The sequence below is a fragment of the Eleginops maclovinus genome, chromosome 15 (genome assembly GCF_036324505.1).
Source record: "Eleginops maclovinus isolate JMC-PN-2008 ecotype Puerto Natales chromosome 15, JC_Emac_rtc_rv5, whole genome shotgun sequence".
NCBI lineage: Eukaryota > Metazoa > Chordata > Actinopteri > Perciformes > Eleginopidae > Eleginops > Eleginops maclovinus.
Window position 1 is genome coordinate 17,154,304 of NC_086363.1, and position 22,974 is coordinate 17,177,277.

General features: G+C 40.9%; 2 protein-coding genes across 5 annotated transcripts in view; one reads left to right on the plus strand and one right to left on the minus strand.

Annotated features, from left to right (window-relative positions):
- paqr8 (progestin and adipoQ receptor family member VIII) overlaps positions 1 to 22,974 on the plus strand; it is a 38,349-nt gene that overhangs the window by 2,472 nt on the left and 12,903 nt on the right. The window contains exon 2 of one of the 4 annotated variants that reach the window (XM_063902838.1): positions 20,675 to 20,759. The exons of the other annotated variants lie outside the window; for them this stretch is intronic. The gene's annotated coding sequence lies outside the window, so the exon portion shown is untranslated. The remainder of the gene's footprint in view (positions 1 to 20,674; positions 20,760 to 22,974) is intronic. 4 annotated transcript variants of the gene reach the window in all.
- LOC134877239 (homeodomain-interacting protein kinase 3-like) lies at positions 17,695 to 22,772 on the minus strand. The gene is made up of 12 exons (XM_063902670.1): positions 22,593 to 22,772; positions 22,294 to 22,485; positions 21,984 to 22,165; positions 21,739 to 21,862; positions 21,480 to 21,593; positions 21,304 to 21,390; positions 21,029 to 21,195; positions 20,696 to 20,770; positions 20,263 to 20,429; positions 20,073 to 20,163; positions 17,892 to 18,028; positions 17,695 to 17,792 (listed from the first exon to the last, which is right to left on the minus strand). Exons 1-12 carry the CDS (start codon positions 22,770 to 22,772, stop codon positions 17,695 to 17,697), a joined length of 1,614 nt encoding a protein of 537 aa, XP_063758740.1.

A 22,974-nucleotide genomic window follows, 5' to 3' on the forward strand; every position in this document is an offset into this window, starting at 1 on the left:
AGAAATCCATTGGACTTGTCCAAATTGCAATAATATGATTACATAATTTGAAATCCAATAATTTGAATGTGTGACTCTATTAAACCCGTCTGAAAGGCCACCTGTTTCAAGTAAACTTAGTTCCATAATATAAAAAAGAAAAAAAATACCATTGAGTGGAACTTCTATCGACTGGAACAAGGCTTCATGATATCGTCAAAAACAGTTAAACACAAAAGTATGAATTGCCACCATTTTCTGCCATTCGGAAGGTGGTGGCAGAGAAAATTGGCAGTTGATAGTAGCCTATACAGCAAACACGGAGTTGATTATACTTTAGAAACAAAAAAAGGAATCTGGTTGACCTAAAAAAAAAAAGGGTTTGAATTGAAAACTTGAATTTCAGTTACTATGTATAATTGAAACTTTATTGAATTTTACCAAAGAGCACAACATAACGATTTTCAATTTCTTAAACTAGACATTTTGAAAAGAAAGTTTGTGATGTGAAAGTTTGTGGTCCGAACGCAGGACACGTGATGTCTCTCCTCCTCTCACGGCTCGTCTCGGTAGTCTCGTTGATCACCGGCAAATTTGCTGTTCAAAGCTTGGGGTTTGCAATTAAAACTTGGGAGTGAAAAAACTAGCTAGCTAACAGACGAACATTCCAAACCATTCGAAATGCTTAATGTTTTACTTTGTACTTCTACCCCTCTACATGTACCTTTAATTACTTGTAGATTTTGTTTAATATAATCAATACTTAAATAAGACTTTAGTTAGGCCTACACCTGGAGTAAATTCACAAGTGTAAGGTTTTAAAATCTTCAGTAGGAATAGGCGAAAAGAAGCCAAGATGCTTCTCGGCAAGTTTAACAGCATTTATTAATGCAATGATATGATAAGTCTACAAAGGACAAGTTCGGCCGGGTTCTTCTCCCTATTACACTGGTCCACAGTCCACTTTCGAGTAGTTATCTGTCTACAGATTTACAGGAAGAAGCCCCGATCTCTCGTAACAAAACATTGTAACGTCTCTGTTATGGTGTAAAGTCTTCTCCCATTGGTTGGCGGCGACGGGGGCGGGTCCTCGGTGCATCCTGCTTCGTCATATTCTTCTGTCGCCCTCTAGTGACGTCGCCATAATACAGCTATCGTAATATCTTGTTAAACAATTCTTCTGATGTTTGTTGGGAAAATAACATAATTAAACACATATTGATAGTTGATATTGTAGCGTCAATGAGTGGGAGTTGGAGGCAGTGTGTTTAGTATGGAACTCCACGCGTCATTCTCCATATACTCACAAACAGTGATGGGCAAGTTACTTCCAAAATGTAATACAGTACATATGACTTATTACTGTCTTTTTAAAGTAATAAGTTACATTACATTATTAATGTCTCTGAAATGTAATGCGTTACACTAGTTTTGCGTTACTTTGAGTTACTTTCACCAAAATAACAGCAAGAGTAAGTCTTTATGCTAAAATGTAGTTTATTGCAGCTCATTAATTAAAGCTATCTATGGCAGTATGCTGAAATTAAACCTAGCCTATGCTCCATTTAAGTGGGCTGGATAATATGATACCGGTAACATTACGTCTCTGTGTGTTATTAATAACATGTTAGTGGAGCCTCTGCATGGCCCTGTGACCTGCTGTATATGAACGAGTCTCTATTCAACGTTAGCTCACCTTATCATTGGTGTGTTAACGGGGATTTGGCTGACAAGCTTTCTAAAAGCCGGTGATTCCACAGAGGACAGAGGTTGCAGATCTTCAACACTCTGACACGAGTCTCTGAACTTCGCGGGGTCAAGAGGCCGACCCAGAGACAGTTACCTTCTGTTGCTTTGGCCTGCGCGCACTCCTGTCTTTCTCTGTTCTTTTCTCAGAGCCTGCAGCTCTGCATTGTGAGCCTAGGGCTCTCTATTGCGAGCAAGCAGCTCTCAATCGCGAATCTGTTTCTGCAGCCCTCTTAACCAACAGTAAACAGGCTTACTGAGTTACTATTCTACTGGCACAATTATTTCTCGGGTGTCTCGCGATGTTTGTGAATTCTTAGAAATTAAACACCACATCATGTCAATGATTTCTGTTGTATCTGCGTTACAGAGAATTGTAACGGGTTTTATATTACCCACATTTCAGAAGTTATGCATTATATTACTGCGTTACAGCTAAAAGTAATACATTACTGTAACTCCGTTACTTTTGTAACGCGTTACACCCAAAACTGCTCCCAAACACAATATCCTATTAGTGACATGCTTATTGTGAAACTAATAAACAATAACAACCGGAAACAGGAACTCCAAGGTGTCGCCTACTGTTGTGGTTTCACTTACTGTACACTATTGTAGTGTTACTATTCGTGGGTTACTAACTTAATCACTATCTATACATTGATACACGGAGACGAGGATGCAGCACAAGTGTCATGTTTTACTGGCGGGCAAATCACACCCCCAGACAAGATCAGAGTATTACAGAACTCAGTAGTGGTGGCAGTCCAAGACAATCGAGCACCGAGTGCTCGATCCAATACACCACATCCCTCTTTTCCAACTGAGATGTGGCCTGCTAATCAGTTACTTCAACAGTAGGCTCTTTACTAAACCATTAATGCTATGGCATCAACATTGAACATGTCTTTTCTACTTGCATACCTCAATGATTAATAAAGCATGTTTTCGATTGACAAATGACTATCATTAAACACCATAAGCCATTTTTAAAAAATATATTTTTTTACATTCTGTTGGTTGAAACGTAAACCTTTTGAACATTCAACACTTGAAACATTTCAGGTTAAACACCTCTTATACTCTCTCCATACTTTTTTTTTTTTTTTTGAAACACACATAAAGGATCACATGAAACATCAGTCATTGTATCTGGCAGGGGGTCTAACCGCTCTGCCGCACCGTGTGTAGCATGTGGGTGTACTGCATGTAGTCACAGGAGGCGGTTCGTGAGGTGGCAGGTCCTGTGGTGGTGAGTCCACTGGCGGTGTGTCAAAATGTTCGTCACTGTCAGTGTCTCTGAATAGGCTCGGATGTATCTTCCTCAGATGTCGCCTGTTTCTTCTTTGCGTCTTTCCAGCGGGCGTCTGTACACTGAGGAGCGTGGTTCATCTCGCTGTCGGATGACAACCGCAGGCTCTCAGCCGCGCCGTGTTCGCATGTGTACGGTGTCTCCTGAGGTCAACACCGGCAGGGGCTTTGCACGCTGGTCATAGCGTAATTTTTGGCAGAACTGCAGGTCTTGGATTTTGCTGTGAATGTGCTGTAGGACTGACTGTATCAGCACGGCACTGGAGCACGGAAGTGTGCTTCATAAAACTCTTCCCATCAACATCTGTGCAGGTGAGACTTTCAGTCCAGTCACCGGTGTGTTCCTCAGTGACAGCAACACCAGATGTGGATCAGTGCCTGTCTGCATTGCCTTCTTCAGCGCATGTTTTACAGTCTTTATGGCTCTCTCAGCCATGCCATTTGAAGAGGGAAAACCTGGGCTGGAGTGTGTGAGTTTGAACTCCCATGAAGCTGCAAATGATTTCATCTCATAGCTGGCAAATGGGACATGGTCACTCACTATCTCCTTAGGAATCCCGTGCCTGGCAAACACAGACTTCCTCTTCTGTATCACTGTATAGGCTGTTTTGTCAGATATGTTGAGCACTTCAGGATATTTGGTCAGGTAATCAACTAACAACAGGTATGACTGACCGTGTAGCTCAAAGATGTCAGCTCCGACTTTCAACCATGGCAGTTCTGGAACCTGATGTGGCATGAGTGGCTCAGCCTGCTGTTTGGGTTGTAGCTGCTGGCACTGCACGCACCTTTCCACCATTGCTTCTATATCTCGTGCCATGTTGGGCCAGTACAGAGATTTTCTTGCTTTAGCCTTTGTGCGTTGCACTCCTTGGTGTGCAAGATGCAGCTTCTCCAAAATCGTGCTCTTGAAGCTCTGGGGTATGATGATTTTGTCTCCGACCAAGACAATGTCATTCTCCATGCTTATCATGTCCTTTACTGCCCAGTAGGCATGTAGTTTCCTGTCCAGACTTTTCTTTTTCATGGGCCAACCATTCTTGTGTTTCTCACACACAGCTTGTAGCACACTATCTGCTGCCGTTGCCTTTTTTAGCTGGCTGAGCGTTTCCTCGCTCAAGGCCTCTGTGGCCTCCAAGGCATACACAACTCTCTCATCACAGGGGTCCTCATCAATTTTGTCACCTTCTCTGCTTGCTGTAGCGCGTGAGAGTGTGTCAGCAATGTACATGTGCTTGCCTGATGTGTATGTTACATTTATATCGTACCTTTGCAGTTGTAAAAGCATACCTTGCAGCCGTGCGGGTGCCTTGCTCAGCGGCTTGCGCATGATGACCTCTAGAGGCTTATGATCGGACTGCACAGTTACTGGTCTGCCGTAGACATACTGGTGGAATCTCTTAACAGCGAACACTATAGCCAGCAACTCTTTCTCTATCTGTGCGTACCTCTTTTCTGTGTCGGTGAGTGCTCGTGAGGCATAGCACACTGGGCGGCCCTCTTGCATCAGACAGGCTCCCAGTCCATCCTTTGAGGAATCAGCTTGTAGTGTGAGAGGCTGCTTGTGATCGTAGTACCTCAGCACTGGGGCTTGTGTGAGGGTGGGCTTCCGTGTCTTTAGTGCTGAACTGTGGTGCGGGCACCACTGCCACGCTACATCCTTCTTGAGCAGTTGTCTGAGGGGTGCCGTGAGTGAGGCTTCATTTGGTATGTATTGTGCCAGGAATTTTGTCATTCCCAGCAGACGTTGGAGACTTTGTTTGTCTTCAGGGTTTGGCATGTCGACCATCGCCCTGACCTTTGTGTCATCAGCTCTCTGTCCTGCTGCCGTGATGATGTGTCCCATGTATTTTACAGTGTCAACTTTAAACTGTATCTTGTCTTTGTTAAATTTCACATTTGCAGTCTTTGCTCTCTCCATCACTTTCTGCAGGATTTCATCGTGTTCCCGCTCTGATGACGCTGCGATGATCATGTCGTCTGCTATAACGTACACACCTGGGATATCACCGAAGGTCTCACAGTTCTTTTGCTGGAACACTTCGCTGGCAGATTTGATCCCGAATGGGAGTCTGAGGAAGCGGAACCGGCCCCACGGCGTGTTGAAGGTGCATAGCTTAGACGACGGCTCATCTAGTTTGATCTGCCAATATCCATCCTTCTCATCCAGGATGGAGAAGATGGATTTTCCTACTAACCTGCTGCGCACATCTTCCGGTGTAGGAATGGAGTAGTGTTGACGCTTGACTGCCTCATTCAGGTTGCAAGGATCCAAACATACCCTTAGCGTACCATTCTTTTTCTTTGTGGCAACAAGACTGTTCACCCAATCCGTAGGTTCATTGACAGGAGTTATGACTTTCCTGTTCTGTAAGTCTTTGAGTGTCTCTCTCAGTGCATCCATGATGGAGAGTGGTACATTTCTGCATTCGTGAATCATAGGCGTGACGCTGGGGTCCATGTGTATGTGATGAACTTCAGGAAACTCGCCTAGTCCTGTGAAAACCTCTGCATACCTCTGTAGCAGCTCCTCCTTAGTGGCTGGAGGTTTTGCTAGTTGCGGTGACCTCGATGCAAGCGCCTCGACTCTGCTCACCAGCTGCAGCTCCACACATGCCTCTCCACCCAGTATTGGTTTGTCAGCTCGGCTAGACACATGGAAGTCCAATACAGCCGTATGCTTGGACGTCCGGCATTCTAGAGATGCAACACCATCCGCAGGTAGTCGGGCACCACCAAAAGCAATTAGTACAGTCTCCGTGGGCCTTAGCTGAATTGGACCTGGTAGCTGTCGGAACATGCTCATGGGGAGCACATTTGCGTCTGCGCCTGTAACCAGTTTGAATTTGATTGCTACGCCTCTAACTGTGGCTGTTTCATGCCATACTGTGTCTTTAGCTTGGTGAGCCATCTCATTGTCGTTTCCACTTCCAATCATGCCTATATATAAGGAGTCAACTTCACTTTCTAAATTATGCACAGTCTTTGCCTTTTGGTAGACGCTTTTCTCAGTGCCTGATTTACATACCTTAGAAAAATGATTGTTTTTACCACATTTGTGGCACACTGCACCATAAGCTGGGCACTGACGGGTGCCACATTTGTGGCAGAGAGTTGTTGTTACATGCCTCTTGCTGCTCGTTTTGTTCTTGTTCCAGCTGCCCATGCGCGTTTGCCCTGTTGCTTTCTTTAATGCATCCACTGAGGTGTCTTGGACAACATGTGACGTCTGCATCGCTTTTATTTGTGACTTAGCGAGCTCGGCTGATCTACATGTCTCTATGGCCCTGCGCAAAGTAAGCGCATCATCACGTAACAGTCTTTCTTTCAAACGTGCGTCATTTATGCTAAACACTACTTTGTCCCTTATCATGTCATCTTCATGTCTGCCAAACTCACAGTCCTTGCTCTTCTGGCGTAGCTCTGTGATGAATCTTTCCACCGATATTCCTGCTGACATCGTGTGCGACCAGAATTGATGGCGTTCGAAAACGACGTTCTTTCGAGGGCTACAGTAGTCCGTAAAGGCTTTCAGAACATCCTCCATCGATTCGTCGTCTCCTTCTGGGATGATGGTGAGTGTGTTATACACTTCCAGAGCCTCCTCGCCAATGGTGTGAAGCAGAATGGCTATTATAACCGTCTCTTCCTTATCCGCCGCACCTGAGGCGGTCATGTACAGCTGGAAACGCTGCTCCCACCTTCTCCAGTTTTCGGCGACATTCCCAGCGAGCAACAGCGGTGGTGGCGGCTTAAACTGTTCCATGTTTGCGCGCGCTAGCACTTGTCAGTTGCCTGCTAGTTGTCAACGAACTTGTTAAAAGACCGTCCTCGAATTATACCGTGACTCCGTCTTCTGACACCATGTTGTGGTTTCACTTACTGTACACCAGCTGTCTCCAACACGTCGCTCGCGAGCTACCAGTCGCTCGCCGCCCCCTTCAAAGTAGCTCGCCAAATAGTTTACATTTAAACCATAGACTGTATATATAAGATTTAAACACAAATTTTCATAATATGCCAATTTCATTTGCCACCTGTACATAAAGTACCGCTCATCTTCTATCTGAAGATATGTTGCTACGATATTTGTTTTCACAAAATATGACACAGAGCGCTGTTATCAACCGGTATTGCTAACAATGGCTAACCCGAGGTAATTGCTAAATCTGTAAACAAGGCGCGTCCATCTTTTCCGACTTTCCGACCTCGAATGTGACGTCACTCCCAGTTCCGACCTCCGACCTCCGATGTTAACGCGGCAAACACCGAACGCGGCATTAGCTTGACCATGGCCGCTGAATGCAACAAGAGGCGGAAAACATACTTTTTTCACGAGAATTGGGAATTAGACTTTTGTTTCACAAGTGTAAAGGACAAGTGTGTTTGTTTGATCTGTGGAGTAAGCGTGGCGGTCGGTAAAAAATGCAACGTGGAGCGCCATTTCACCACAGTCCACAGCACCTTCTCACGGAACTTTCCCGCTGGTAGCAATCTACGAAAAGAAAAGATAAAGGACCTGAAAATACAGCTACAACGACAGCGGTCTGTTTTTACCAGACCAGCACAGAAGGCTACTGCTTGTACGGAGGCTTCGTTTAAAGTGGCGCACATCCTGACAAAACGCAAAAAGGCCTTCACTGATGGCAGTGTTGTAAAGGAGGCCATGACCGCGGTGGCTGAAACGTTATTCAAGGACCATAAATGTAAGTAAATATTGTCTGCTTTTGCTGATGTACAACTTGGTGCAAATACAATGGCAAGGAGAGTGTCTGCACTGGCTGTGGATGCGGGAAGACAGTTGGAAACTGACATTAACAGGTGTAAATGGTTTTCTATTCAGCTGGATGAATCTGTTGACGCGAGTGATACAGCCTAGCTGGCTGTTTTCATCCGCAAGGTTTTCGATGATTTCACTGCGCATGAAGAGTTTTTGACTTTACTTTCATTGAAAACTACAACAAGGGGAGTCGAGATTTACAATGCTGTGAAGAACTACTTCACGGAACAGAAGATCCCTATTGAAAAGCTGGTGTCAATAACCACTGACGGAGCACCAGCGATGACAGGTCGTCACTCTGGATTTATTGCCCGATGCAAAGCAGACCCGGAGTTTCCGCCATTTCTGGCCTACCATTGCATAATTCACCAACAGGCTTTATGCGCGAAGGTCATGGGATTTGAACATGTCATGGAGCCGGTTGTCAAGATTATCAACTCCATCAGAGCAAAGGCTAAGCAACACAGGACCTTCAAGCAATTCCTGGAGGAATGCACTGTGGCCTATGGAGATCTCCTGCTCCACACTGACATCAGATGGCTCAGTAAGGGTAAAGTACTGCAACGTTTCTTTTCCTTGCTGGGTGAAATCAAGATTTTCTTAGAAGAGAGGGGGGAGGACACCACCTTGTTATCTGATGCAGTGTGGGTCCTTGATCTTAAGTTTTTGACAGATGTAACTGAGAAAATGAATAACTTGAACGTACAGTTGCAAGGTAAAGAGAAAGACGTCTGCAACATGATCAGTGCTGTTAACGCGTTCAGCGCAAAACTGGCCTTTTTCATCCAGCAGTTGAAGGCCAAAAGATTCCAGCATTTCCCCTCTGTGACAAAGGTTTTGGGTAGCTGATGCTTTGAACACAGAGAAGTACTGTGACCTTTTGATCAAGCTTGGCCAGGAGTTTGCAGACAGGTTCAGAGACTTTGAGAGACTTGAGCCCTGTGTGACATTAATTGCCAACCCATTCATGAATGTGGACATTAGTCAGATTTCTGGGCAGATGGCAGATCTTTTCTGTATTGATCCTGTGGAAATGGAAATGGAACTTTTAAACCTCCAAAACGATATACAGCTGAAATCTCAACAGCATGCTGAACATTTCTGGAGCTTGGTTGAGCCAGAAAACTATAAGAATCTGTGTCAAGCAGCTCTGAAGACAGCTGATTTGTTTGGGTCTACATACCTCTGTGAATCTTCTTTTTCTGACATGAATGTCATCAAATCTAAGTTCAGAACAAGACGACCATTTGAAAGACTCCATAAGAGTGAAACTAAGTGGGTATATTCCAGCATACAGCTCTCTTGTTGGCACCATGCAGTGCCAGGTATCTCACTAACTAAAGGTGCTTGACTGAATATGTAGGCTAGTGAATAAATTACTGAAAGTGTGATGTGGACAAAGTTAAGAAGTTATAATTGTTCAACATCAATAGTAGCCTATGTGATTTCAAAGGTGTGAGTTATGTTTTGACAAAGTGTCAGTGTTTTGTAAATGTTATGCAAAAAATGTGAGTTTAATGTGTTTTATAGTTTGAACAGATAAAGAAATGCATATGCTGATGAGTTCAATTTGGGCTATGTTTCACACAAAGTGTGAGTATTAGAGGTCAGTGTTTTGTAAATGTTATGCAAAAAATGTGAGTTTATCAGTGATAGCTGAAAAGAAAGAAATGCATAGACATGCATACTGATACATATTTAGTTACATTTCTGTATTTTGAGTGTGAGTATTGGCTGCGAATATTTTTGAAAATGTTCATGCAAAAAAAATATGTTGTTGAAAAGAGAAAGAAATGTTTTGACATGCATACTTTGAGTTAATTTGAGTATTAATGTTCTTACACAAATAGTGAGTGTTGGATGTTCCGCATATGCAAGTTGTGCCAAACGAAACCTTATTCAGGGATTTAGATACGTGTGAATAAATGTTACACGTGATATAAAACACAAGTAGCTCTCCGTAATTTTTTTTCTTTAGAGGTAGCTCTCAGAGGGGAAAAGGTTGGAGACCCCTGCTGTACACTATTGTAGTGTTACTATTCGTGGGTTACTAACTTAATCACTATCTATACATTGATACACGGAGACGAGGATGCAGCACAAGTCTCATGTTTTACTGGCGGGCAAATCACACCCCCAGACAAGATCAGAGTATTACAGAACTCAGTAGTGGTGGCAGTCCAACACAATCGAGCACCGAGCTCGATCCAATACAACACACCTACCAACCGGTCTGTGAGGCAATACTTCAACAGTGAATTATGTCCCTTAAAGTTCCGGCACAATTTATTGATTTATTCTCACACAAGGTACCCTACAGTATACAAAGTCATTAAAACTAGCTGCAGCTTTACTAGCCAGTTTTCGTCAACGAAAACTATGACGAAAAATGGTCATCAATGACCTTTTTCACATGACTAAGACGAGACGATGACGAGCTAAAAATAGATTTTTGATAATAAAAACTATGACGAAATCTATATTTTGTTTTCGTTGATGAGACGAGATGGGACTAAAGTGTTAATGGTGGACTATTGGACATTCGAAAAGCAGGATATTTATTTTCCCCAAGTTCTCCGTCTTGTCTGTCAAAATGCATCCATTAGTTGGGAAGAATATGACCAACCTGAAGAGACACTTGAAGGCGCACCATCCTGCTATTTATGCAACGGTACGTTAGCTAACTGTAAATGTTAACGATACATGTAGTCGTAATGCTAACTAAGCATATCAATTCGCTAACGTTAAGTCAATATTACTGGGCAGTCGGCAACTAGTGACACATTTGCTAGCTAGCCATGTTGGCTTAGCCTTTCTTGCAAAAAAGTTTGCAGTTTGCAGTAGCAAAGGAATGAGCCTGGCTTCCAGGCTAACGTTGGCTGGGCTTGCATTGCAATTAGTTTTTTCTTTTTAGATTACACAGCAATTTATTTGGAAGATATTTGTGTATGGTTTGTTATCTCTAAGGCCAGGTAGACATATATAGACACACGGTTACATGCCCCCAGTCCGACATCCTGCCACTTCGACATGCTATTTGTCAGACATGCTGCTATTCCGACATGGAACATCCGATATCAGACATATTTTAGTACCGCCATTCCGACAGTCCTATTATTATTTTTATTTTTTTTTATTCAATTTATCTTCACGGTTCCTGTATCAAATTCCAACATCCTGAGAACCACGGATGAGCCTAATGTCATCTGCACCCGCAGCTATCAATAATCCACCCGCCATCCACCCGAGGCAATGCTTTTTTTTTTCAACAATTGATATCCACACCCGCCCGCTACCCATCATCATTCATTAGGACTAAAAGGTGTGAACACATATCCTAGCAGCACTTCACTGGCTCCCAATCTGGAGAATTAATTTTAAAATTCTTCTTTTAACTTTTAAAGCTCTTCATGACCTTTCCCCCAATTACATTTCAGACTTGTTAGTGCCCTATCGTCCTACCCGTACATTGAGGTCTGCAGGCAGGCTTATTAACCATCCCTGAGTCCCGCCTTGCAAGTAAAGGAGACCGGTCTTTTTCCGTCTTAGCTCCAAAATTATGGAATGAATTGCCTGAGGAACTAAGGTTGGCAGATTCTGTCACACATTTTAAGTCTCTCCTTAAGACTCATTTATACCGCAAAGCTTTTGAAGGGTTTAAATAAGTTTAATTTTGTCATTGTTTATTTTGTATTAACCCTTTTTGTTGTTGTTGTTGTTGCTATTTTGTTTATTTTATCTGTAAAGCACTTTGTGATTCTGTTCAAGAAAAGCGCTGTATAAATAAAGTTTATTATTATTATTATTATTAGTAGTAGTATTATAGTAGCCTAGCCTATATGCCGACACGTCGCTACCAGTCGCTTGCCCTCAAAGTCCATCAGTTGTGTTTTACGTTGGTTATCTTGATTGTGTGATGCTTTCTCACCAGCAAAGTTAAACCGGCGCAACATAGCAAACTCTGTCTGGTCCAATTTGCTAACATAGGCCTATCTAATATATTTTTTTAAATCATTTGTTTTTGTTACTACAACTCAACAAAAGTTGTGTGGCATAATTTGTTGGGTGGCCCTCACTGGATCTCAAACCGAAAGCAATAGCGAACTGCCGCAAAGTATGAGCTACAGCAGCAGCAAAGTGAATTCCAGAATCATTAGGCACTGCTATACAATGGTCGTCTAGTTTGCACTAAAAAACTGTGTGCAGCCCATAGAGCTTCAGGCAAATGCACTGTGACCAAAACGAGCCGGCCTGTCCTAAATTGCGGCCTACATTTAATAGCCTACATTTTTTTTAAATTAAGAAGTGCTTCAGTAGAGCTCTAGAAGCCTAAGTTTGGTCTTTTTCGTTAGAAAACAATTTCATTTGAATTATGGACTTCCTTTGAATGAAGTTTGATTGGACTTTAAGTTGACAGAAGAAAGTTTCAAGACGCTACCTGTTAAGAAACACACGTATTTTTAAATGATACCCTGATACCTATAGGCCTACGTCATGAAGCCTATGGTTGTTTGTTAGCCTATTACTTGTCTTTTTTACCTATAATTCCGTTTATTTGTTGTGTTATATAATATAGGCTATTGTTGTAATGGATGCACTGACTGGTTAGCACTCAATTTTCGTTACCCAATTTCGATCTCCCTGCATCCGATCTGCAAAAGAGTCGCTCAAGGGCAATAAAATGCTATGCGAGCGTTCTTCAGAGGCTGCTCCCAATTCTATGGAGCTGTGAACCAGAGCTGATGGGATGACGAATGAGAGACGTGGCGGTGGATACGAGAGGGCTATTGGAAGCGTCCATGAGTGCCAAAGACATCCACAGGGGGACTAGGCCTACCACTCCGATTGCTTCCACTTCGGGTGGAGCCAAGATTAACAGCGGGTCCGGCTGATTACCCTACTCTTTAAAATACTTTAGGCTGTGTGTTTTGTCTAGGCTATTGTGTTAAATCTTACAGCCTCCTCAGTTATCCACGACAGTAATGGCCGGGTTTCCCAGATTTCGTTAAGAAGCTCTTAGCGCTATAAGCGTCTTAGGAGCGCTCTACGAGAGCTGTGATTCGTTGAGAGCTCCCCTAAAGAGGCTCTTAGCGCTAAGAGCTTCTTAAAAAATCTGGGAAACCCGGCCAATATCAATTCACAAAGAAGTCCCGTGTAAAGTCGTTTTTGAGAATACAATAAATCACTCTTAATAACAGCCTTCTTCTTGTGTGCCGGAATTTGTTTATGTTATAGCTGTGATAACGCAATTACTGTCGGCAAACTGGCATTAAGGAAGATACAGAACAATAGGCTACAAAACGAAGGGAAATCTACCGAATGGATAATGCCTAACTGACGGACTTGTTTAGTAGGCTCTTCTCAATGTCTCTTCTCGGTCCTCCGGCTCGTTCCCACTGATCTAGAAATAACATTGTTACCGCCCCATCATTCTTTATAGATCAGTGGGAACGAGCTAGAGGACTGAGGAGAGACGTTGAGAAGAGCCCCGTCTCATCTCCATAGCTAGGCCTATATCTCCACCAGCTTCCTCAAGATGCTTGAAACAAATCTACCACAAACTATGTAGCCTATTATTATTTTCAATTTTCTTTTTTTCTATGCAATTTCACTACATTTTATCTAGCGCATGTAGCCTAAGTATGTGACAAATACATTCTTGTGTCCTTTATCCTTGCAATGACAATTTAAGTTAGGCTATATTCTATTCTATATCTTCATTAGACAGAACATTAAGAGTTTGGTTCCAAAACACTATATCCACCATTTTAATGAATTTTCATAAATATGTTTTACAATTTGTTTTCCAAGTAGGCCTAGGCCTGATTTCAGTAGAAACGTTTTTGGATATTGTTATTTGATAGGCTATATCTTTACTCAATCAAAACAACAAAAACGCAATTTGACAGATATTTCCTGGAATAGGCCTACACAATTAAATAACATGATTTTTTAATGTTTTTAAAAACGGATATCCGTTTTGGAATCATACTCTTCAAATATTCACGTGACGGATGCATGGCCCTCAATTAACTGAGCTAGTCTAACTGATTAGCCTAGCTTAGTCACATGCATATAGGATGGCATACATTCAAATAGCCAATAGACGGGGGGGGAAATGTCTTATATTGGATGAATACCGCTACTTGCGGAACAAATGCCGTAATGATGTAATGTACTGGCGTTGCGCCCAAACCGGGTGCAATATTTATATGAAAACCAATACATTTGATGTCAACGGGGACGATCCCGACATCAATGTCATCACCCAACCTGGCCAGCATGGACATGCAGCGGAGGCAGATTTGGTGGCAACCACTGCTCTTATACAGCAGATGCTTGAGTTAGTGGCCGCAGATCCATCCCGCCCATCCAAGCGAGTGTATGACCAGGTAGGCTAATAACTGGTGTAACCGTGTAACTTCTGCGTTGTGTAATAATTTGTGACCCGTTGACAATTGTTGCTGAGACGTGGTATTTATTTCTGCTATAGCACACCACTTCCAACACAGTTTGGTGAGTCTCCAGCTAACTAGCTCCACTCTGTAAAGTTAGCCCGCACATGTAGCAAAAGGAAGAAAACAAACAGTAGCCTATACATGCCAGAGTGATATTTCTAGCTCCACTCATAATGCTAGCCCCCCACATGTAGCAAAAGGGAAACACATATAAATAATATATCAGAGGGAAGCACAGCAAGCCAAGGCTATCCCCTCCTATTCCTCTGTACAGATCTCGCACGTCAAATGAGCTTGCTCTTCTCCCCGCTCATTCGCGCACACATGCACACATACACAGAGAAACCCGCCGGGGAAGCCAATTCCCCGGAAAACAGAAAGACACCACAATACTACCTGATACGCTGGCCTCCTCGCCTCGGCCGCCGAAAGTGGGGCATAACGGAGTCAAAAGACCAGTAATCGCAACACGCAACAATCTTTATCTCTTAGGCTGATCTCAACTTACGACGGATACAATACAAAACTCACCCACGTCCTGGCACGGCAGCTCTGGCGTGGAGCTCAATCGTATCTCCTTTCCCTGCCCTGCTGTCTCACCACAAACATACCCATTATATTCCCAGCACCCACCCATCCACCATTCCCAATCAACAGATGCAACACAGGTGTGTTGCAACGTCTAGGCCGGCAGGCGGGCGGGACCCCGCCCCCCATCGTCTTGCGCTCAAACCACCCGCTTACAACTACATACTTATGCAGTTTACTGGAGGAGAAAACATCCTTTGAATCAGTACACAGTTTTGGCCTAGTGATAATTCTATTTTCTACATACAGTAGGCTATTACGAGCTAAACTGCAACGCAGGTGCCAGGTGGCTATTTGTTCTGTAAAACAGGACTCGTGTATTAGGCCGACTGCTTGGCACGCACGCAATTGTGTGCAGGAGAGCAACGAGAGCACATCAAAACACGCTTTGCAGCTAGGACTTTTTTTTACTGTCTCCGAGTGTGTGTCAAGGTATCAAGGTATTGGAGCAGATTTATTTAAAACGTCAGCATTAGAGGAATTGACACCAAGCCAAGTTTCCCCCTAATTTCACTCACCCGAACCCTGGCTGCACGGATTGCATCACCCCATACATTAATAGTGTAGAATGCTTTCATAAGATTTCATGTTTTTTTTACACACGGACTACAGAAAGCACGCAAGCAAATAGGCTACTGCAAGATAGGACCCATTTCCCTTATTACATTAATGGCCCTAATGTCGGAATGACGGGACGTTTTTTTTGTCGGAGTGGTGGGAGCTTTGAAAACAATGGAACTGCTTCCACTTCGACAATTAGACGTCAATGTCGGAATGGGGGTATGTCGGAATTGATGGCGGCTACCCATAGACACACATAGTAGGCTAGTTGTATTGTGTTATAACATTTGAATCTTGTTGAATCTTCAAAATCTAAACTGGATACTGATATACTATATTTTAATGATAATATTATTATATTAGTAAACATAGTCAGGCCCGGCCCTGACCATTCTTCTGCCCTAGGCATAGCTGGCGCCCCCCCACCCCAAATCATGAGCTGCGTACCTCCCCAAATCATCAAATCAAAGTAGAACCACACTTAAGAAGGAGGTGAATTATGTATATTACATTCACTACATCATGTTGTTTATATTGTTCTGGAATGGACTGTATAATTAGTACTTTTCCTTTTGGTACTTTAATTATATTTAAATGCAAATACTTCTGTACTTTAACTTGACTCACATTTTGAATGCAGGACTTTTACCAGAGTATGCCTACACTCTGGTACTTTTACTTTTACTCAAGTACAAGATCTGAGTACTTCTTCCACCTCTGTTTATAAGTAACTATTTGAAAGTTATTGACATAATTTAAAACTGGTGTGTGACATAAAAGACATGGATGAAACCAACGTTTATAGTATTAAATCTATCTTCTGTCTTTGCAAAATGTGCTGCTACTTTCAGCTGCCTTTGGGCATCCAGAAAGACTCTCTTATTGCGTGCTCACGATAAACATGAGGATTCACACAAAATAATATAAGATTAAACTTCATTGTGTGAAAGTATTAAGTATTAAGACAACGAAATGCAGCAAGCGCCTAACCAGGAGTGCATATATATCTAGTGCAATATAAATATTCATCTGGAAAAAAGGAAATTATTTACACTATGACAGTTTATACAGGGTTCCCACGCGGTCTTAAAAAGTATTTTAGTCGTTTTTATTGCCAGAAACGTTTTAAAAAATTAAATTGGTTAAAATCATGAATTAAAATTCTAATAAATTAGGTTGAAGCTCATTATAAATAATAATGCAACATTTGTATATTTAATATACATTTTGTAATAGAATGTGGCGTTTTGAATACTAGTCTGTATCTACACCATAGACACACCTCTTTATATTGGATTCTACCACTTCCTGTATTTAATATTCATTTTTGTATGGAAAATTCAGTTAATTTTTTCAATAGATTTTAAGTCATGTGACCGAATGTCTTCAAATCACTTTCTGAATCGAATACTAGTCTTAACACATTAAACACACCTCTATATAGTGTATTCTTGTACGTCCTCTATTTAATATACATTTTTGTATGGAAAATTCAGTTTCTTTTTTCTATAGCTTCTCTGTTTTGGGACCGAATGTCTTCAATTCACTTTCTGAATTGAGTCTGTATACAATAGACACACCTCTTTGTATTGGATTCTAGTACTTCCTCTATTTAATGTTATTATTTTCATGGAATATTCAGTTTATTTTTCAATTGGCTAACACAGTTCTGTGTACTGTTATGCTGTTATGTTCAGTCATTGTTCTTACGTTGAATATGAATATTTATTTTGTAAGTAATTAGGACACGTATTTCTTCTTTCATAGCAATTTTCCTTCATACATTCTTGCCGTGAACTAGTTCTTAAATTCGATTCAAAGTGGTCTTAAAAAGGTCTAAAAAAGTCTTAAATTTGAGTTGGTGAAACCTGCAGGAACCCTGATATAGCGGTATAAACAGTAGTACAGAAAATAAATACCTTATAGAACAGGTATAATATATAGAAAATGTTATTTCATAAGAAGTACTGTGCTCCCTGTGGAAGTAACTGTGAAGGTTTTGCATTGAATCTCATGAGAGCATTTTAAACACCCATGTCAGATTTAGTGAAAATAATAATAATACTAATAATAATAATAACAACTTATATTTATATAGCGCCTTTCAAGAAACCCAAGGACGCTTTACAATAAGACTAAGCTGACTAATAATAAGTTAAATTAAGTTGATGACGTTGATCTGACAAAACCTTCACAGACACACTGAATTAACTGAAACGTCTTGACACAATATATTTAAACTAACGTTTCAGTTTTTTCAGTGCACTTCACTTACCATCCCGCCAAGCCTTTTAAGCAGGGGAAGAACTTTCTCTTCATCTTGGAGAAGAATCCTCTGATTCCTTTCTTCTTCCTGGGCTCGCTGACCACTGCAAATTAAAGTATAGTTAGTGCTTCAATCAACTTTGAAGAAATGGAGTTTGGAAGGATGTGACAATTCAGAAAATGGTGAGGTAAATATTTCTTACCAGGTGAGGGCAAGGACTCTTCGCTGCTAGAGATGGGATCTTTGGTACTGTCGCTTACTCTAAGTATTTTGATGATTTCAATTTCCCAATCTTGATCAGTAATTGACTCCAGTTTGAATTCCTGCTCAGCCTCGGAACTACAGATACAAACAGTTAGAGGGTTGGTTCATGCAAGATCAAAAAGTTCAAATTATAGTGAAACTATAACAACAAGGCACACATCACAATTTAAAGGTCCCATATTATGCAAAATGCACTTTTTTCTATCTTATTTACATAAATATGTGTCCCCGGTGTGTAAGGAGACTCACAAAGTGTCTGAAAATACAACCCTCTCTCTTTTCCTCCTGACCCACATCTCTAAAAATGGGGGTACAAACGAGCTGATCCACATTTGCTGCCAATATGACGTCATATCGGAAATGTGGGCAGGCTTTACATTGAACTCTTGGCCACGTCCCACCCACATGACACGTCCCAATCTATCGTCCGCAATATACAGTCGCGGGCTGAGTCCCCTCCGCAGCACCTCTGTGTGTCTGTGTATTAAGCAGGATGTCTGCAGGAGGGACTTAGAGTTGTTGTATATATAATACATATAATGTCTCTGTTCTAGTGGTAAACACTGAGAAGTGTTTCAGAAATAATGCTTCATGTGGTTTGGAACATAATATGGGGTTTAATCATGGCAGCGTTTAGCTGAGTTTCTCCAGTTTCGGCCAGCTTCAGCTCATTTACATGAAAGCGACAGTCACAGAATCAGCATTTTCGAAAATGGGACTGAAACAGAGGGATAGCGAACATGCTTAAATGCATGATCTGTTTGGTATTTTGAGCAAAACATGTCAGAGACATGTTTTTTTATATATTTGAGACCTATAATATATGCCATAATAGAAAATAATAGGAGACCTTTAAAACAGAACACATCAAGCCAGACTTTAAAACAGAAACATCCCATAGCCAGATTTGGAGACGTCCCAACATCCCCATACAACACATCGCTTGCCAATTATTCTTGGCCTTCTATTGCTGTCCATTCTTTTATCATAATGATTAACATACATTTTTGTTGGACGCTTCAACGCATACAAACAATGGTGGCTGCCACGAGCTGTGTTCTACTCGTGACGTCATCGCCAGAAAGTACAGAAGTGGATGTTTCTGAAGCGGCGACCGATTGTTACTACCAGACACATTTTTTATGCTGTTATAATCTTGATTTATTAAAAATACATCAATAATAAAAAAATATATATATGCCACATTTCACAATAAAAATGCAACCTCTATCATATACCAAGCCCATTAACAGGTACGGATAGCATTTCGTAAGCTCTTTAAGCGAGTTGAAGAGTTTAAGGGACACAGGAGGTAGAACAAAATAAAACACAATAAAATAAATAATGATCCCTCTAAGCAAACTAAAGGAAGACAAATCCAATCAAAACTTTTAAATATAAACATCTACTAATTAAACAAAAACCCAGATAAGCTAATAATAATAAAAACAAAATACATAAAAAGATGAATTCATGTCAAAAACACCAACTTAAAAGGGACACAAGAAAAAGCTTATAAAATAAATAATACAATGTAAAAATAAATAAATAATAAACGAAAATATAGCCAGTATAATACAGACACGATACAGAATAAATATGAACATCTTATAGACATGATTGAAGTAAATGAAAAAAAAGTTTCAATTACATTTTTGGATTAAGATACGGTATTCTTAACATGGCAAAACAAGACCTTGCATTTTTTTTTTTTTACTGAAATGTTTAAACAACAGACAGGCTTGGAATATTTGACCAATTATTGTTGAAAAATGCGATATACCAAATTATTTAGCAAGGAATATCCTGTAGGAAATCTGGAGTACCCGGAGGAAACCTGTGCAGACAAGGCTTCTTCTGCTCATAAGAAGTACCGTTCTGCCCATGGAAGTAACTGTGAAGGTTTTGCATTGAATCTCCTGAGAGCTTGAAGTAATTTTAAACACCCATGTCTGATTTAGTGAAAACAATAATAATAATAACTTAGATTTATATAGCGCCTTTCAAAAAACCCAAGGACGCATTACAATAAGACAGTTCAAAATCAGGCTGATGACGTTGAACTGAAGTGAGTTTTAACTGCAAAACCTTCAGAGTTTTTTATGTGCACTTCACTTACCATCCCACCATGCCATGGAAGCAGGAGAACTTTCTTTTCATCTTAGAGAAGAATCCTCTGATTCCTTTCTTCTTCCTGAGCTCGCTGACCACTGCAAATTAATGTATAGTTAGTGCTTTAATCAACTTTGAAGAAATGGACTTTGGAAGGATGTGACAATTCAGAAAATGATGAGGTAAATATTTCCTACCAGGTGAGGGCAGGGACTCTTCGCTGCTGGAGATGGGATCTTCGGTACTGTCGTTTGCCCTAACCTCTTCAGTGATTTTCATTTCCCAGTCTTCATCAGTGATTGACTCCAGTATCAAATACTGCTCAATTTCAACCTTCGACTTATTTCCCTGCACAGACTCGGTACTACACATGCACACAAACAGTTAGAGGTTCATTTTTGGGTTTAAGGGACACAGGAGGTAAAACAAAATAAAACACAATAAAATAAATAATGATTCCTCTCTGTAAATTAAAAAGATAATCTAATCTAAAAAGATGCGTCTTAATTTCCGAATACTTCCTTGTAGGGAGTTCCAGTTTGGGAGTGTATTTAACATAATGATCATTTTATATCGCCTAACTTCATGCACATACTATTTTACTCTCAGTTTAGGGATTAGTGGCCTTACCTGAGGGCACTGATCTCTTCCAACTTTATGGTCCTCTCATCTTGCCGAAGCTCGATGACAAAAGGTAAGGAGAGTCTAAAGGAAAACAATAGACAAGATACATGCAAGTGGTGTTTTTATTCAGACTTAATGCTATTGCTTTCAACTAACCTGATACAGTTATGTGAAACGTGTTGACGTAATACATCAAATTAAAGACAATGTTTCAGTCTTTTCAGTGTACAGTGCACATTACCATTAGCCATTTACAGTAATCTACACTGCCTATTGTTTTTTGAAAACCTGTGTGCCATGGAGATGGTGTTATTTACACAGTCATAGAGACATACTTACACAGGGACATTTTTGGGACTGAGGTAGCTCCTTGTTGTGAAAGGATGGGTCAGGATTTGCGCTGGAGTAATCCTTTCCTTTTGGTCCACCTGAAGGATTTCCTGCAAAAGCTCCACACATGCCGCCCTATCTTCACTAGCAGGGCTGTTTTTTTTTATCCACCTTGTCTATAAAAAAAAAATATTGACAAATGAATTCACATTAGCCAAAATAATTTCCTGATAATTTACTATGTTGTTGGTGCCTCTTCAGGCAGCATCTACTTGACAACTTACTTTTTTTAGCGACTCCAGAGAGCAAAACCTATATTCCCTGTATTCCTTCGCTTTCTGCATCGTTTTGCTCTGATACTCGTTGGGTGTCTGGAAGAAGACAACATATTTTAATGTTTTTATACTATTGATCTAATGGAGGACAATTCAGGTTTAGCAAAGAAGGTTGTGGTGCTTACCATGAATGTCCAATGCATCTTCTTGCTTATTTCCTTGAAGTATAACGCTGTGTTTAATGCAATATTCAGGAGTTCCTTTGGTGGTTTACCCAGAAGATCAATGATGTAACGCAGCTAGAAACAAAACACAGCAAAATGTCATTTTGTCAGTTCTATAAGCCATGTATAAAAAATGCCTGACCTTAAAGTATTAGTACATATCCTAACAACATTACAAACTTTAAAAAAGATGTAGAAATGAACCACCAATTTTACTCACCACATCATACTCATTTCTTCCTGGGAAAAGCGGAAATCCAAGGAGCATTTCAGCCATTACTGTGCCAAGAGACCAAGTGTCAATGGCCTCATTAAATGGCAGGCCAAGAAGGACTTCAGGGGACCTGAGTGTGGAAGAAGAGCAGAATATACAATGTCATTTTAAAGTTCACTTTTTTTTGAAATGTTTCTTTACTCAATAAGAAACTGCCAGATAGCAGTGAACTTCCTCAAGTGAGGTCTTACCTATTCCAAAGAGGCTGCACCACAGCTCCTGGCCACACTTCTGAGGTCTTTACAGCTAGGCCAAAGTCGATAAGCTTCACGCTGAACGGCTGTAGGTGATGATCCTTTAGCATGACGTTGTCCAATTTTATGTCCGTATGGATTATTCCAATTCCCTTTAGGGTATCTAATGCTGTGGCCAACTGCAAGTGAAGTCATTTACAGAATGTTAATATGATGAAAAGAATTTCCTAAACTGGGATCAATAAAAGTATATCTAATCTAATGAGTGGAAAACGAATGGTTGTTGATTTATCTCTGGTATCCTTACATCTTTGATCACCATTCTTATGCCATTTAGAGGTAACGGCAGTCTTCCCTTGCTGTTCATGTAGTCATGGAGGCTCATATCCAGCATTTCAAACACAATGAAGGTCCGGTCCATATTTTGAAACCATTCGTGGCATCTGACAATGTTGGACTTATCAGGGTCTAAACCTCTGAGCCTTTCCAGTGAGAGAATCTGAGCATAAATAAAACAGTGAGTTTATGTACAACCAAATATTTACTAAGACTCAGGCAGTGTCCAATAATTGATATTTGACTTGTGAAAATCCAAAGTGAGCTCACCTCTCTCATGTTGTTCTTCTTTGAGTTCAATTGTATTAAAACCTTCACAGCCACAATCTCGTCAGTGTCCAGTTTTAAACATTCGACCACCTGTCCATAGCAACCTGCTCCCAGAACTTTCAAGATTGCGTAGTTTTCTGAGATTGTGTCGATCAGTGGTTGTTCCTTATTTGATGACATAACTGAAAGCAAAGGTAAAAAAATATTAGTATGTTATTGCCAATACCCACAATTAAATGATTTCAAAATATATATCTTAGCCCTTCCCCCAAAGATCCTTTTGATTTAAGATGAACACATTTATCATTTAGGAAAACTATAGAGGAAATTAAGGAAAGTAGCCACCTACTGTTTGTTCAGTTAAGTTACAGATTCACTTCAA